General features: G+C 44.2%; 1 protein-coding gene across 1 annotated transcript in view; it reads right to left on the bottom strand.

The window, feature by feature from the left end:
* Positions 1-15,870, bottom strand: part of LOC309553290 (complement C3-like) — a 183,753-nt gene that overhangs the window by 90,536 nt on the left and 77,347 nt on the right. Inside the window, exons 12-17 of the mRNA XM_082254303.1 lie at positions 14,679-14,891; positions 12,366-12,566; positions 9,390-9,551; positions 5,006-5,135; positions 2,824-2,892; positions 1,939-2,148 (exon numbers count right to left, since the gene is read on the bottom strand). Of these exons, the coding sequence (XP_082110429.1) occupies positions 1,939-2,148; positions 2,824-2,892; positions 5,006-5,135; positions 9,390-9,551; positions 12,366-12,566; positions 14,679-14,891 (985 nt within the window). The remainder of the gene's footprint in view (positions 1-1,938; positions 2,149-2,823; positions 2,893-5,005; positions 5,136-9,389; positions 9,552-12,365; positions 12,567-14,678; positions 14,892-15,870) is intronic.

The following is a 15,870-nucleotide window of genomic DNA, read 5'->3' as shown; positions in this document are numbered from 1 at the left end:
GGAGTCCCTTTTCGTATATTTTAGAGCACACACTTCACTTATAGCACTATTATTATTCTTTTGTCATTGGATGATTATTGCACACGTGACACTATTGGTTTACTTTAATATATTTTTGTAGTGCACTTTTTTATCAGCATTTATTGCCGTCACCACACGCTGTTGCTATCTGCACTGGTATTATCCTATTTTATGTATTTCAGCTTCAATTTTTTTTATACCTTGATTCTCACACTATCTCACGTCACAGTTGGTGATATTTGCAGTTGTATTGCGTTTAGTACTGATCTTGGTGTATTATATTTTGTTGGTTTTTTATTTATGCTCATGGCATAGTGTCAGCGCCTCACTACACCTACTATCTCTTATTTAAGTTTACTGTACTTAAATTGAAGGCAGCTCTACCCTACACAGTGCTATACTACTGAGGGAGGCGCCGTTACTCTTTACCATTGATCGACCAATATCGTTTTTTTTACCGCGGATACCGATATTTTGGTGATCGGATATCGGGATCGGCCGATATTGGCCGATATTTTCTGACATTAAATTTTTTTTTTTTTAAATGTCTACAGGTACTGTGGTGGAGGGATTTGGGGGTCTAAACCCCCTTCTCTGCACTTAAAAGCATTCAAAACGCCAAGTTTGGCTGTTTTGAATGCTGTAAGTTTTTTAATTCGGCGCTGCCAGTATCCGGAAGTGATGTCATGACATCACTTCCGGGTACTTGACGGCGCCGAATTCAAAGAAATGGAGACCCGGTCAGATGGCGGTGGTGCAGATGGAGACCCGGTCAGACGGCTGCGGTGAAGGTAGGATGCCCGGGTCTCCCAGTGGGACAGGAGACCCGGGCGAGCAGCGGAAGGCGGCGGAAGGGGGGGGGGGCACGTCCCCTCCCACTCCTTGGAATGGCAGCCGAGCGGTTTCTCAGCCGCATCGGTTGTCATTACAAGACAGCCGACCGTCGGCTATGGACACCGGTACATTGGTGATGCCTCTAGCTGCAGGCATCACCCCGGGCAAAGTGTATATCGGCCCTCGATATATCGGCTTTGCCTATAATCGGTCGATCACTACTCTTTACACTATCTTACGCTAAATTTAACATAAACATACTTTGTCCCAAGAAAGCAAATTAATAATGAACAATTCTGTGACTGTGAATATACAGTACAGTATACTCTTATGTACTAATTTGGTTTTCCCCTAAGCTCAGTGTTGCAATTGTTTCTCTTTGCTGCCAGCATGTGTCACTGGTACCCTTGGCAATAGAATGAGATGCCACAGTAATGATGGGTTATGCATATTTATGTCCCTTCTGGCCAACCTGTACATCTATATTGCTACTGGTGCATGCTGGGGGGAAATAAATATTTTGGGAGTGGCCTAATGAGCTTTCTTTCCACTGGGCTTTGGCTTGGGTACTGCTGAAATATTTTGTTTGGTAGGCCTGTAGCCATGTGCTCTGTGCTAAAAGCTCAAGTTAGGCCAGCCGTTGACCTCTAGAGCTGTCCTGCCTGGTGGACTTTGGACCTGATTGAGCCTTGTAGCCCTATTTTTTGCATTTTAGGGTGCGACACACACTTGAGACTATCTCAATCAGAAAACATGCCCTGAAAAATGCCATGCAGACATCGCTGGAGTGTGTATAAACCGAAAGTAGCAGAAAAGAGGCTGTAGGAGACCAGCAGCTTTGAGATGTTACAAAAGATTAAGTAAAAAAAAAAAAAGAAGAAGAAAATATATAAAATACATGGCAATTGTTTAAAATACTCAGTGCTATAGCAAACTAAATGTCATTCAATTGGGGTTACATTTAAAAAAAAAAAATCTAAAATTGACTCAACGCCATTATAGTTTCTCTTTAAAGCTCAGATAGCACATTGGTCCACTAATTGTAGGAGATTGGTCTATTTCAATGTAGGCAGTGGTACTTACAGATGCTAGGCCTTCCGGATGTTGGCCTCTTAGGCTTTCCCCGGATTATTTTTGGCTCAAAGATGAACTGGCAGCACTCAAGGAAGACCTTGACACACTCTCCTTGCTGCAGGACATACTCCGATCTCTTCTGGCAGGTATAATTCATGTTGGTTTCCTTCATGCCATCTTCACAGCACTTGCGTAGATTGGCATCCTGGTACTTTTGTGCTGGTTTTACAAACAAAATATTATAATATATAATATTATAAGCACACTTATTCATAATTCTTTTCCTATTGACCGTAGTGGTGGAGAATGCGGGCAATGCTCTTATTTTTTTACATTTATGAAGGTATAGAGTAATTTTGAGGTTATACTAGTCTAGTGGGTTTGCTATAAACTCCCCTGCACAAACTAACCTCACCTCCTGTATGGAATAATACACATACTAAACCTCAGGCTTTCTGAATATCAGAATTTACCATGGATGACCCACCGGGCTGATCCATTTATCACAACTGAAAAATCTGCTTACCCTAAAGCCCAACCAAACTTTTTGTGTAAAGAAGCTAAAAACATTTTAGATGAAGATTAATATCTCTGAACTTTGACTCAGCTGCTGTAAAACAAAAATACCAATCTGTTGACTAATAAATATAAAATCTTTACATTTTAAAATGTTGCTAGGTATATAGGATATCCGGAAATATGCAAGCTACATGCCAAGTAGTGATAAGAGATGAAACTGGTGACACCCATAACTCACCTTCACAGCACAATCAACTATCTGCCAAGCAGTGAAGTGCAGGGAATAGGGGATATGACCTGGTTCATAACCCAACACTGTCACTTAGCAGACATCTGGCTGGACATATTATGGGCCGCTACATTCAGATAAATTACCTTTTTCTTTTTTCCGTGCAACATTATTCGTAGAGCGTCTCTTTCTTGCTGATTCTTCACAGCGCCATTCTGCAAAATGAAGACAGACCAATATGGGGACACCAAAGAACAAATGATCATAATAAAAACATAATTTTAGTATCTTACACATTCCATTCAGAAGTCAAAAAATAGTTTTCCAAAATGTGATGCAAAGGTGGGCACAGAGGCGTAACTAGAACCTTCAGGGCCCCGATGCAAGAAACCATGAAGGGCCCCCCAGACCCCTGGCCGGGGCCCTTCCCTTCAAGCCCAGGGCTCTTCCCACTAATCCTGGGGCTCTTTAATCTCATTGCATGGCCTTTTATTATGGTCCCGCATCAGGATCCTTTCACAAGTTCTGCAGTGGGCCCCCTTCCTGCAATCTTGGGGCCTCCCCACAGTGGTGAAATGCCAGGGCCCGGTCGCAAGTGTGACCTTTGAGATCCTAGAAGTTCACCCACTGGTTTGCTACCGGGCCCCCTGGAGCATGGGGCCCGGTAGCAATTGCAACCCCTGCAACCCCTGTAGTTACGCCCCTGGGTGGGCATAACTTTTTTTATGAACTTACAGAGGTTGTTCATATTTCACATGTTGGTAAAGTAACTCTTCCTCTATAGTAACTTCAGTGGCGTCACTAGGATTGGTGCCACCTGGTGCGGTAAAACATGGTGTTACCTCCCACCCCCCCATCACAAGTGTAACCTTTGCGACCCTGCTAGTTCTGCCACTGGTACCATAGCTTTAAAGGTAGCTGGTTATATAGTTTCTAATGGCTTATACTCTAGTGTTGGCAGTAAGTAGTGGCTGCAAGGCCCTCTCACCAGATCCAGTGACACAGCATCAGTGGTTCCTTCAATCAGGTGTCCACTTACTCTGGGATGCCCGTGACAACTCCAGAAGGCAGTGCAGCAAGGTCCACATCCTGGCAGTATGGTACTCCCCTGGTGGTTTTTCAGCAGCACAGTCCCTCTCTGGGGGCAACTGTACCACATGTTCCCCTCTCTAACTTCCCCCAGAACACTGCACTTTCCTGGTGAATTTTTGCCCCAGCAAATCTTGCTTCCTCCTCCTTTACCTGTTGCTGACCGCCCAGTGTACATTTACTGCGGGGGGCGGCGGCTCCTCTGCACAGAATCACCTACCTGTATGTCATTCTGCACTTTTGGGGTTTGGGATGCGCATGCACACCGCCGGTGACCCGCTTTGATTGGACACAGCGGAAGCCGGCGATCGTAAGGGAGACAGGCAGAACAGCAATCTTCCTAAGTACACAAGGCAGCTCGCTATTCTGTGACAAGAGAAGGCTGTGATCCTGTGTTGCTACAAAGCAGAAACACGCGTCTATGCCTTCCCACAATACAAACACCACCACCCATACCGAGTAAGCAAGCACTACCTAGGAACACATTTAACCCTTTTATTGCCCCTGATGTTAACCCCTTCCCTGCCAGTGTCATTAGTATATTAGCATATTTTTAGCACCGATAGTAAGCGAATAAAAAGTTATGCCCACTTTTGCATTAGTTTTGGCACAACCCTTGTATTAGTCAAGAGGGAAGACGATTTAAAGCTTAACTTCACCCAAAAGGGAAAGTTAGGCTTGTTTGCATCCTACCCCCCCACCCCTATTTTGGGGGTGGAGGGGGAGTGGGTAGCTGGTTTTGACCACTTCTGCGCCACGGCGATCTAGGAGGGTGTTCAGCTCCTTCCCCCCGTAGCCTTCTGGGACACACACAGGTTCCAGAAGACTGCAGGACTATTCACATAGCGTGGTGCGGCTTTCACATGCTCAGTAGGAAGTCGGCTGTAAAGCTGGAAGGCTTCACTGCTGGTTTTCCTTACCTAAGATCCCGGTGCCTGCACCCAAAGCCGATTGAAGAATGACATCACTGGTTTCCTGGACAGCTAAGCTTCCTTTTATTAAAAGTCATCAGCTACAGTATTTGTAGCTGCTGACTTAATTTTTTGGGGGTGACTGGATCTCCTCTTTAATGACCTATGTAAATTAATTAAAAAAAGTTATGCCCACTTTTGCAAAAAACAATAAAAAGCTTTGGCTGAGGTTCAACTGTAATACCTAATAATTTTACATTGGCCTTTTTTAAATACATATACATAGCACATATACATATTTCCATCCCCATATCTCTTTGATATATACCATTGCGAGTTGGACTGGTAAGGCCAAGGTTGGATTCGACACCAAGTCCGGCATCAGCAAAAACCCCAGCACTGTCGATGCCGCCTCCTGGCGTACAGCCGAGATCGCTCCGCTCCACCTCGCCCCAGACCTGGCAAAGAACGAAAAAAGTTTCTCTAATGAGCGCTGAAATGTTGGACAATAAATGCAAGGCTGTATTTTGGAAATAAGGATGAGGGGAGGGGAGTCAGGCAATATACTTGGCTCCTCTAAGGATAAAGTTTTTTTTGTGTATTTTATGTGCATGTCATGTTTAAAGTGAAACTGTCATGTTCAAAAACTCCTTCATCTCTGAGCTAATCAATCTGTGGCTTTACCAATATTGGATAGGTGTGTGTGGGATTATTCTTATAATGCATGGTGTTGTTGAAGCTAGGGAAGATTGTCCACATATTGTACACCTGGATTACTCAGAGCTGACCAAGAACTGAGCGATCAGCGGTCATGTAATCGTTTAGATCTTGGCCTTAGACCCAGCAGGGGACAGCTGCAGCATTAGACTGATGCTGCAGCATGGAAGTGAGTATGGATGTTTTTTTTTTATTACCACAAACTCATTTAATCCCCAGCGGCTCCTTCAGGGGTCATAATGAAGTCATAAAATCACCAATGCATTCTTCCAGACACCAAGAATAGTATTACTGTAATTAGATGGGATGTCTCCAGGGCCAGCCCTACCATGGGTCCCGCTGGGTACATTGGACCCAGGCAGAACTTGGAGAGGGGCAGCAAATTGACTTCCTAGATTTTTTTTCAGCAATTTTGTGTGTCATCAGTTTGCAGCTTGTTACGGTTGGCATTTCCCCATCCCATACTGCCGCCCATAGTGCAAACTGATGAGTATGAGGAGGTGGAGTATCTCCTCCAGGGAACATCCCTCATGTGATCATGGTGTGTGCAATGACGTCAGACATCAGCGCACTACATCTCAAGCAGGGCAGGCTGGATCTTCTAGGGGGGCACAACTGACAAAGGAGTGACAGGAGGACAGACAGTGGGTGTTTGGTGGACTGGTCCGGTGGTGGGGCATGGAAGAAGATAACACTATATATAATATATTCTACCTTTTATATTTATATAAAATAATGGATGTGGGGGCCTTGTGTTGGGTGTGATTTTTTATTTTCTCTTTCGTTCATTGAAGAACACAGTTACGTATCTTCATTAGTTGGATAGGTTATGCTGCGCTTTCTAGGAGTAGGACACTAAGCGGAAAAGGGTTAACAAAGTTAACAGAGCTTTAACTACGCCCATGGGGCAGTCCCAGGTGGTATGCTCCCATTTCCTGCTCTAGGATTCAGTTTTTTTCTGCCTAGTCAGGAGTAACGACCTAGCTCCCTGAGATCCTGGCATTTTTTCAAATTTTTAAACCAATTTTTTTTTTTTTTCACTTTTGTTATTTTTCTAGTTTATTTGTTCCTATAAAAACTACAATCAACTGTCGGACTGGGCACAGATTCAGCCCAGGGGTTTTGGTCCTGGGAGGAGTCTGCCAATCAACATCCTGGAAATTCAGGCCATAAGACTTTGCCTGTTACGATGGACATATCGTCTGCGGAGGTGTCCAGTGAGGATTCAATCTGACAACGCCACTGCTGTGGCATATATCTATCACCAAGGGGGCACCAGAAGGGGCATAGAGGCAAAAGAAGTGGCCGGTATTCTACAATGGGCGGAGCGTCTTGTTCCGGCTCTATCGGCAGTGCATATTCCAGGGGTGGAGAACTGGCAGGTGGACTACCTCAGTCGTCAGCCTCTTTGTCCGGGCGAATTGTCTCTTCAAAACATATATTTCTTGGTGTGAGTCTCGAGGAATTTCCCCCTGCTCCTTTTCGGTATCACGTTTTCTGGAGTTTTTACAAAAAGGTGTTGATCAACGTTTGGCTTTGGGCACCATTGAGGGTCAGATTTCGGCTTTTCCTCCAAAGACCGTTGGCAATGAATTCCTTGGTTCGCACATTTGTGCAGGGAGTTCGTCATTTGGCCCCCCCGGTGCAGTCCCTGGTGCCTCCGTGGGACCTCAACCTAGTAATGTTGGTCCTCCAAAGACCGCCATTTGAGAATATTTGTGAAATTCCTTTACTTACCTTGTCACAGAAAGTGGCCTTCTTGGTGGCAATTACTTCTGCACGCAGGGTCTAGGAGTTGGCTGCGTTGTCTGGTGGTTCATTGGGACAAAGTGGTGCTTCACCCCTGTCAGCCGTTCCTTCCTAAGGTCGTGTCAGATTTTCACTTGAATGAAGACATTATGTTGCCTTCGTTATGTCCTAAGCCTAGGAATTACCCCAAGGAGGTTGCTTTCGTTAGACGTAGTTCGGGCCATCAGGGTGTACTTGATGGCAACTGAGTCAATTTGGAAGTCGGATTCCTTGTTTATTCTTACGGAGCAGCGTCTGCTGCTACCATATCCAGATGGATCAGGCAGACGATGGTGCAGGCCTATTCAATTAATGGTCAGGTTCCTCCTTTCCCTGTTAAGGCACATTCTACGAGGGCGCTCAGTGCCTCCTGGGCCTTCCATCATAAAGCGTCAGTGGTTCAGGTTTGCAAAGCGGCCACCTGGGCGTCTGTACACATGTTCACTAAGTTTTACAAAGTGGATATTTTTGCATCTGCGGATGCTGCTTTTGGCCGCAAGGTTTTGCAGGCCGCGGTGGCAGAGACTTCTGCCTCTTGAGGGTGTTTTTCTTCTGATACATGAGCTCCAGTTGTTCCTGGTTGAGCTCCTTGGTTACCTGGTTGGCTTTGTTTAGCCCTGTTGGGAATTGTTTTCTTGCTGTGCTTGTTTCCCACCCCTCATGCTGATACTGCTTTGGGACGTCCCATCCGACTAATGAAGATATGTTGCTGTGTCCGTCAATGAACGAAAAAGAAAACTGGATTTTTGTCGTACTGTAAAATCCTTTTCTCTGATGTTCATTGACAGACACAGCACCCACCCCTCTGTGGAGTTGGATTATGTATTCTTCTGACACTGCTTGTTACTAAACTGAATCCTGGAGCAGGAAGTGGGAGTATACCACCTGGGACTGCCCCGTGGGCGTAGTTAAAGCTCTATTAACTTTGTTAACCCTTTTCTGCCTAGTGTCCTACTCCTAGGAAATGCAGCATAACGCATCTGACTAATAAATATATGTCACTTTGTCTGTCAATGAACATCAGAGAAAAGGATTTTACGGTAAGACAAAAATCCCGTTTTTGTTTTTGGGTGGGGGGGGGGGGGGGTAGAGCAGCATTTTATTCTTGGACCCAGGCAGCACAATGTCTTGGGCAAGTCCTAGATGTCTCTTTGCTGGATTGGGTGGTCTCTGCTGCATATATGAGGATGTTGTCTCTTTGCTGGATTGGGCTTTCTCTTTGCTGAATATATGGGGATGTCTCTTTGCTGCTCTTACTGTTAATCTTTGAAAGCACTGATGACTTGGAATACACTTTTCATTTTCAAATATTAAGTTGTAATAGTGTTAAAATAAAAGTGGGTGCACTGTGGAATGACCAGTGGGCGGGCCCTGGGGAATGTTGGTGGTCAGGCCTAGGGGGGCCCAGGCCTAGAGCTGTGTAAGGGGCCCCAAAATTTCTGATGGCTGCCCTGATTCCAGGTGCCCCTAAACACATTTGAGGGCACTTGGTCCGACTGTTGGTCCAAGGGAGCTGCTATGGGATGCCATTTAGGAGTTCTCCTGAGGAAGCAAAGTTTCTGAAACATATCAAAATCTCCCGCTCATCACTAAAAGCTGTGGGATCAGAAGGAGAATGCAATCATGGTATTCACTCTGTTGAAACAAAGGATTCTAATGCTGGACATTACATGGATCAAAATTCGGTCAGTTTAGCGGGAATCGGATGAATTTTGAATGTCAATCAATCAGTTACCTTCTTATGAACTGGCTTGTTGGAAAATGTTGCTTTGTTCAGTGCATTTTTTTTGTAAACCTATTGTTAACAATTATTGGCATGTTAACCCCCAACAGCGCTACATATAAATGCCGCAGCAGGGCAGTTGGGCCTTAATGGCCAGGAGAAACATATATGCTTTGTTGTCTTGTTCTGGGGCATGCTCCCTTGAAACCCCCTGAACTGTGACCGAGCTGTAACTAACAGCCTGCCCTGTGCAGCCACTCACAATGTGGCAAGATTGGGAGCCCTGCCTATCAAATCATGGCACCATGGCCCATTTATAGTGCTGGCGTTTGAGTAAAGGGGATAGAAAGAATCCTATGTGAAGAGAAATCTATATTAATTTTGTTGTAGATTTTTAGAAGGTGTTGGAGAAGAACTATTGATAATAGAGTTAGAAGTTAAGTTTTGGAATTTAATCACCCCTGGTCTATACTGATGCTCCTACCTTGTTTTGTGTCATTCGATTTTTCTTGTTCAGGACGAGGACACCCTTATCCAAAGCCAGCATGGCGACACTGGCTCCAGGTTCTCCTGTGACTTTCAGTACCACACGTGTCCCCGGCTCGGGGTTCTGGACGATATTCTTTGGATCTTCAGACAGTTCAAGCTGGCAGAGAAGAAACAAAGATGCGCCAATGAACTTGATTACACAAAGAAAATGAATTTCCTACAAGGGCAGTTCACCAAAATGAATATTTCAATGGGATTTTATATTTGTTTAAAATATGGAGAATGTACCAGAAGGATTTGGAATACACAAAGGTAGGCAAAAACACCTTAAATTTCCAGGTGGGATTTAAAAGCATTTAAAGCATGTCCACTACAGATACTGGCACCAAGTGGGCTAGTTATACCTGAGTTCTTCATAGGATCATGCTGAATGGTCTTCCAGTCTGTACTCCTGTGGTTCCTGATCCTGAACTTATGCCTGACTTTGTTACTGACCCGGCTTTTACCTGACCTGCTCTTGGATTATCCTTGTCTGCCTATGATTGAGGTTATACTTCATTATGACCTTGGCATGGACTTTTGGCCAAGATTCTGCTTGTAGACTTGGTACCTTGCTGCCTGCACGTTGCCAAACTCTGCTTGTTCCTGACTTTGATCCAGCTTATGATTTGACTTGCTTGGCTGCTACTAGACTTGCCTTCTGATTCGACTCTGTTCTTAACTGAACTCAGCGTTTCCATGGTCTACCACCAGCTGTACCCTTGCTCCTCTGATACCACCACTTCCAAGTACCAGTCTTCAGTTTCTGCACCCTGGCATGTGTACCCTTCCATCGCCCTTGCAGACCCCATCTCAACTTCTAGGAGTGCTTGGACAGAAGCTGTGCAAGAGGCCACACTCGTCATCTCAGGCTCCTCATACAAGTACATAGAAATATTCCCTATGCACATGTTCCTGGAAATGGCTGTTAAGTAAGTGGGTGCTGCAGCAACCACCAGCTAGAAATTAAAAACACTCAGAATGAAGGCTTTGTCACCAGCACAACAAGGATCTCTGAAAAAAGGGTCCAATGCTTTATTTGAAAATCACATCAAAGCTAAACTGATGTTTTGGAGCCACGCAGGACCCTTTTATCAAGCATGTGATGAAGGCTTTGCTACCTCGTCTGACCAGGGGCTGGAAAGGCAGAGAGCCCATGGTGGTAAGCGCCCCTTGGGTGATGTCCTGGAGGTGCTCTGAGTATTGCTATGGTTTTGGGAACCCACTGTGAGATAAGGCACTTGCATAATGCCTCATGGACTAGACTTTTTGGTCAAGACCAGGGCAATTTTTGTTATCAGGTCGCAAGGCCTAGACATAGTATCGCATTTTAGCACTTTTTATTTATTTTTCTCATTATCTATCACTGAACTTTTTTTTAGTGTCACCTTTTATTTGTAGGGTATGGGTCATCAGGCCTACCCTGAAGTCTATGTTCACATGTACTTTTTTGGTTGTTCTAACTCCTCACCACTCTATCCAAAATTCAAAAAGGGTTTGCTTTCGATACACTTTAAAGTATTCAAAAAGCCAAACCTTTTACCGTTTATTTCTCATTAGGGCCCTTTCACACGGGCACTCCGTATGTCCGCAAATCATCCTATTTTTTTGCGGATGATTTACGGACATAATGTAAGTCTATGGCATTGCGGATGTCAGCGGAATACCATCCGCTGACATCCGGTTTTCTTCCTTTCAGTTCTGTTCCGTTTTTTGGAACGGAACAGAACCCTATTTTTCCTCCGTTCAAAAAACGGAAAGGAAGCAAAATCGGATGTCAGCGGTGTCATCCGCTGACATCCATAATGCCCATAGACTTACATTATGTCCGTATATCATCTGCAAACGGATGGGATGATATGCGGACATATGGAGCGGATGACACAAGTGTCATCCGCTCCGTGGAAAAAAAAAGGACCGCAGCGGAGCAAAAAACCGGAGCGGCCGTGTGAAAGAGGCCTTAGGGAGATTTCCCTTCACTTCTTGTCCTGTAGACTCAACTGGAAGTGAGAAAATAGCTTGCCAATTTGAGAGAAATCTTGACAGTTGTCATGGGAGCAAGTGTCCCCATTGGAAGATTTCTCCTCTATTCCTGTTCTGGTGGCAGTTAAAAAGATTTGGATTTACACAGCTTTCTTTCTTGGTAATACAGTATGTTGATCAAATAATGGGAGTTATTCTCCCTAAGAGGGACAAAGGCAACAATGAACACCTGACAGTGACTCTAAAGCTAGGCATAGTCAAATGAAAATTTTGATCCATCTTGGGCCAGGCTGGTTGTACTAAAGTCGATTGACTTCACCAGCCTGTCGGGTTCTTCGTGTACAATTACTGCTGTCAGCTATAGCCGGCAGCAGTAATCACTGCATTCTGAGGGCGAGGAAACCTCCTGCCGTCAGAATACAATAGCGCAGTGGGAGGGATCCCCCAGCAACACTAATTGACTCTAGCAATTTTATTAAAATTTGATAATGTACGGCCAGCTTAACTCATCACCCCTCTATCCAAATCTAAAAAAAATGTTGTCCTGAGAACGCTAGGACTACTCTCAAATTTGTTTCATTGTCTGTTTCTCTGTTGCAGATTTTCCCTCCCTTCCTGTTTGACAAAACGCTCTGCCAAGAACTGGGCCCTAGGTAGCAGTAACCCCTGCTAACAGGGGTTCTAACCTTTCCTTACTCTATCAAAAACTGGCAAAAAACTATTTGGTATTTGGCTTATAATATAGACACTTTAAATATTAGCTCAAGCTCAGAAAACATGTGAAAATGAGTCAGGAGCACCACCTATTGGCTTGAAACAAGAACACAATATATTCAGTAAATATATGCAGTATTTTATATTTACCTGACTGTAATTTTTTCCCCAGACTATAATTAATAAAGATAATATATACATAACCACCATACATTTCCTTCACAGCCAGCCTCACCTGTTTAATGCAGGAATTCACTGTGTTCACCCACACAGAATCGGACACAATCTCTTTTTGGGAGCCTGGCACCACGTAGTAGGCCACCATGCGAAAGGATGGAATGTATTCCCCTGTGATCACAATTGATGCAGCAATAATAGTCTGATCTTGCTGACGCTGCACACGCTCCAGTTTTATAACCCGACCCTTGCTGAGGATCTGTGGAAAGGATGTGTTTTACAGATCATTATTCTAAGAAAAAGGATGAGATGGCTGAAAATTACAGAACAGGGTTTAAAAAAAATAGGCTTAAAAACTATTCAAACACCATTCATTCAAACTGTTTATAGATTTGTCAGGACTGTAATAAAAAATCTGCCACTGCTGACTTGTTTTGAATGTACCAACTCCAGTGCTTCCCTTTCTTCCTTGAAAGTCGCTGAATTTGAACAAGCATACAACCCGCGAATTCTGGGCTCTTGGCCTGCATACTTCTTCTGGGTCATTGAATCATTAAAGTGAACTTGCACTTTGTCCATAATGTCTGCTTTAAAGGAAGTATTATCCACAGTGTCTGTCTCAGACAAATCAACTAGCCCCCATAGCTGGACTCCAGTGCTTTCAAATGCATATGCGCATGTGCATAGATATGTTCACTGAATTGTACATAGTCATGTTTCTGTGTGCCTGTGCACATGCATAATCATTGAGACCACTGGCAAGAGATGCATCCATTACTGCTCTGGCTTGTTCCATTACTTCTCTTTGGTTCTCCTCTGTCTGTTGATCTGTTTCTGTATTGGCCATGGCTAGTAATACAACTGACTTCTGCTTGCAACTCTGGTATTTTGCTGCACCAAGACTCTGCCTGCCCCGAGTTGCAGACCCTGACTCTGTCAATGCCTGCCCCAAGTTGCTGACCCTGACTCGGTCAATGCCAGCCCCAAGTTGCGGAACCTGACTCTGTCAATGCCTGCCCCAAATTGCTGACCCTGACTCATTCAATGCCAGCTCAAGTTGCTGATCCTGCCTCTGTCAATGCCTGCCCCAATTTGTTGATTCTGACTCTGTCAATGCCTGCCCAAGTTGCTGATCCTAACTCTGACAAAGCTTGCCCCAGGTTGGTGATTCTGACTCTGTCAATATCTGCCCAAGTTGCAGACCTTGACTCTGTCAATGCCTGCCCTAAGTTGCTTTATCCTGACACTGTCAATGCCTGCCCTAAGTTGCTGACCCTGACTCCGTCAATGCTTACTTCAAGTTGCTAAACCCTAACTCTGTCAATGCCTGGCCCAGGTTGCTGACCCTGACTCTGTCAATGCCTGCCCCATGTTGCTGATCATGACTCTGTCAATGCCTACCCCAAGTTGCTGACCCTGACTCTGTCAATGCCTGCCCCAAGTTCCTGACCCTGACTCCGTCAATGCTTACTTCAAGTTGCTGACCCTGACTCTGTCAATGCCTGCCCCAGGTTGCTGACCCTGACTCTGTCAATGCCTACCCCAAGTTGCTGACCCTGACTCTGTCAATGCCTGCCCCAAGTTGCTGATACTGACTCTGTCAATACCTTCCCAGGTTGCTGAACCTGACTGTGTCAAGGCTTGTCTTACGTTGCTGACCTTTGTCAGTCCCTGCCATATTGGTGCCACTTGTCAAGCTGATGCTGACCCAGACTTGCTCCTGTACTCTTCTTTTCAGTGTCAATTCGAGCTACATGACATTAGCTTTGACAAGTTCCAGTGACACCAGGGGCATCACCATCCACAGACATTCTTGCCACTTCATCACTGGACTCTCTGTCTTACTACCTGGGGGTGCTTGGACTGGAGCAGTAAGAGAGACCACACTCATCATCTCAGACTCCGCCATTGAGCTATATAACAGTATCTACCTACCTGTGACCTTAAGTAAGCTTTAGCTCTCTGAGCTTGTTAAATCTTATATATCCTAAGCAGGCTTCTTCTCTCAATTCCACATGACAGCACTAGGGCCAGTTATTGGCATTGCAAGAAGGCAGGGGGGATGTTATGTATCCCCAAGTATTTCTGTGAGTGAATCAAGGTAGTGAGGTAGTGTAGACAGTAAGTAAAATCTGCTGATACATCCTCAGGATAATGGATCCTGTTTCTTTACCCAGTATAATGGGTATATATATATATATATATATATATATATATATATATAAAAGTAAAGGCATACCACACCCTGTGTACTTTAATATTGTTTTGTTTGGGCTTCTGAATCACGCTCAGTGTTCACAACTGGTTACGAAATAGATAAACAACAAAAGTATTTTTTTTTACAATAGGATAGATAGTTTGAAGGTTCTACCATGTACGTGATGTGGGTGATGCTTTTTTGGACACTTGGGATTGCATTCTTCATATAAAACTGAACTTGCAAGTTTTCACCCGGTTTGACCTGCGTTGCCGCGAGACTGATGTGAAGGTAGTTTTTAGATCCGCTTGATGGCTTGTAAGCTGTCACAGTCAAAGAGCCTACAGTCTGCCGGTGATCAGGAATACCTACAGCCTTAGTCCGCACCTAGAGTAAAACAAAGCGTCAAACCAGTTTTATTGATCGATAAAGATGTGAAAAAAAAAAAACCTTTACACATTCACATAAGTCTAAAAAGTTCTGGAGAGGAAGAAATAATAAAAAAATGTCATTAGGCTAATACAGTGTTTAATATAATATCTCATACTAAATGTGTCCAACCATTATAATAAATGTCCAAAGAACAGTCTTTTTAAAGCTAGCTATTCACTTATAGATTTTTTTCCCATCCTGCCTATGGTCTACAGCATGGATGGATCATTCTCCCGTTGCAGCTATTGTATTTTGGCAGCCGACCCGGTCAGCTGTCAAAATACCCGAACAATGAACGATGAATAGGCCAGTATATTTCGGCCTAGCTCCTTCATTTTTTAATCGAGGGTTGTCCGGTGGTAGGTGGCCGACAGGCAACCCTCTGAGCAAGTTTTGGCCACTGAGTTCATCGGGAACTTACCAAAATTCAAAACCTGTATGGCTATTGTAAGGGCAGACATCTGCATTGTGATGTGGCATTCTGTGAATCAAGGTGCATTGCTGTGATGAATAGTAAATTATGGCTCCCTTGTAACCCTTAATGTACTACGCTTACCATGTCAAACGGTCTATGGTTGCTCAGTTGTATTGGTATTTCAATATTTTTTTTCCTTATAAAAGTCCTGTATTGAAAAAAAAATGTGCATTGCTGTAAGACAGCCCATTTATTTTTAATAGACTGTCAAAGTACCATGATGCAGGTGTTAAGGGAAATGCAGAGTACCACATTGCAGAGATAGTTCACTGGCAATGTGCATAGGGATGTCATCCAAACTTAACGGCAAAGCAATGCCCTGTACTGCATTACCAAGCAATGCGATAATGCACTGTAAAATGCATCATAAAACACACAGGTCTGAATAGAGCCTAATTTGATTTATGCTAAATCGATAGACTCATTAGTAGGGTTGAGCGGACACCTAGATGTCCGTGT

This window comes from Pelophylax lessonae, assembly GCF_965119305.1.
Source record: "Pelophylax lessonae genome assembly, chromosome: 4".
NCBI lineage: Eukaryota > Metazoa > Chordata > Amphibia > Anura > Ranidae > Pelophylax > Pelophylax lessonae.
Note: the sequence above shows the minus strand (reverse complement) of the source record. Positions and strands in the feature narration are given on the sequence as shown.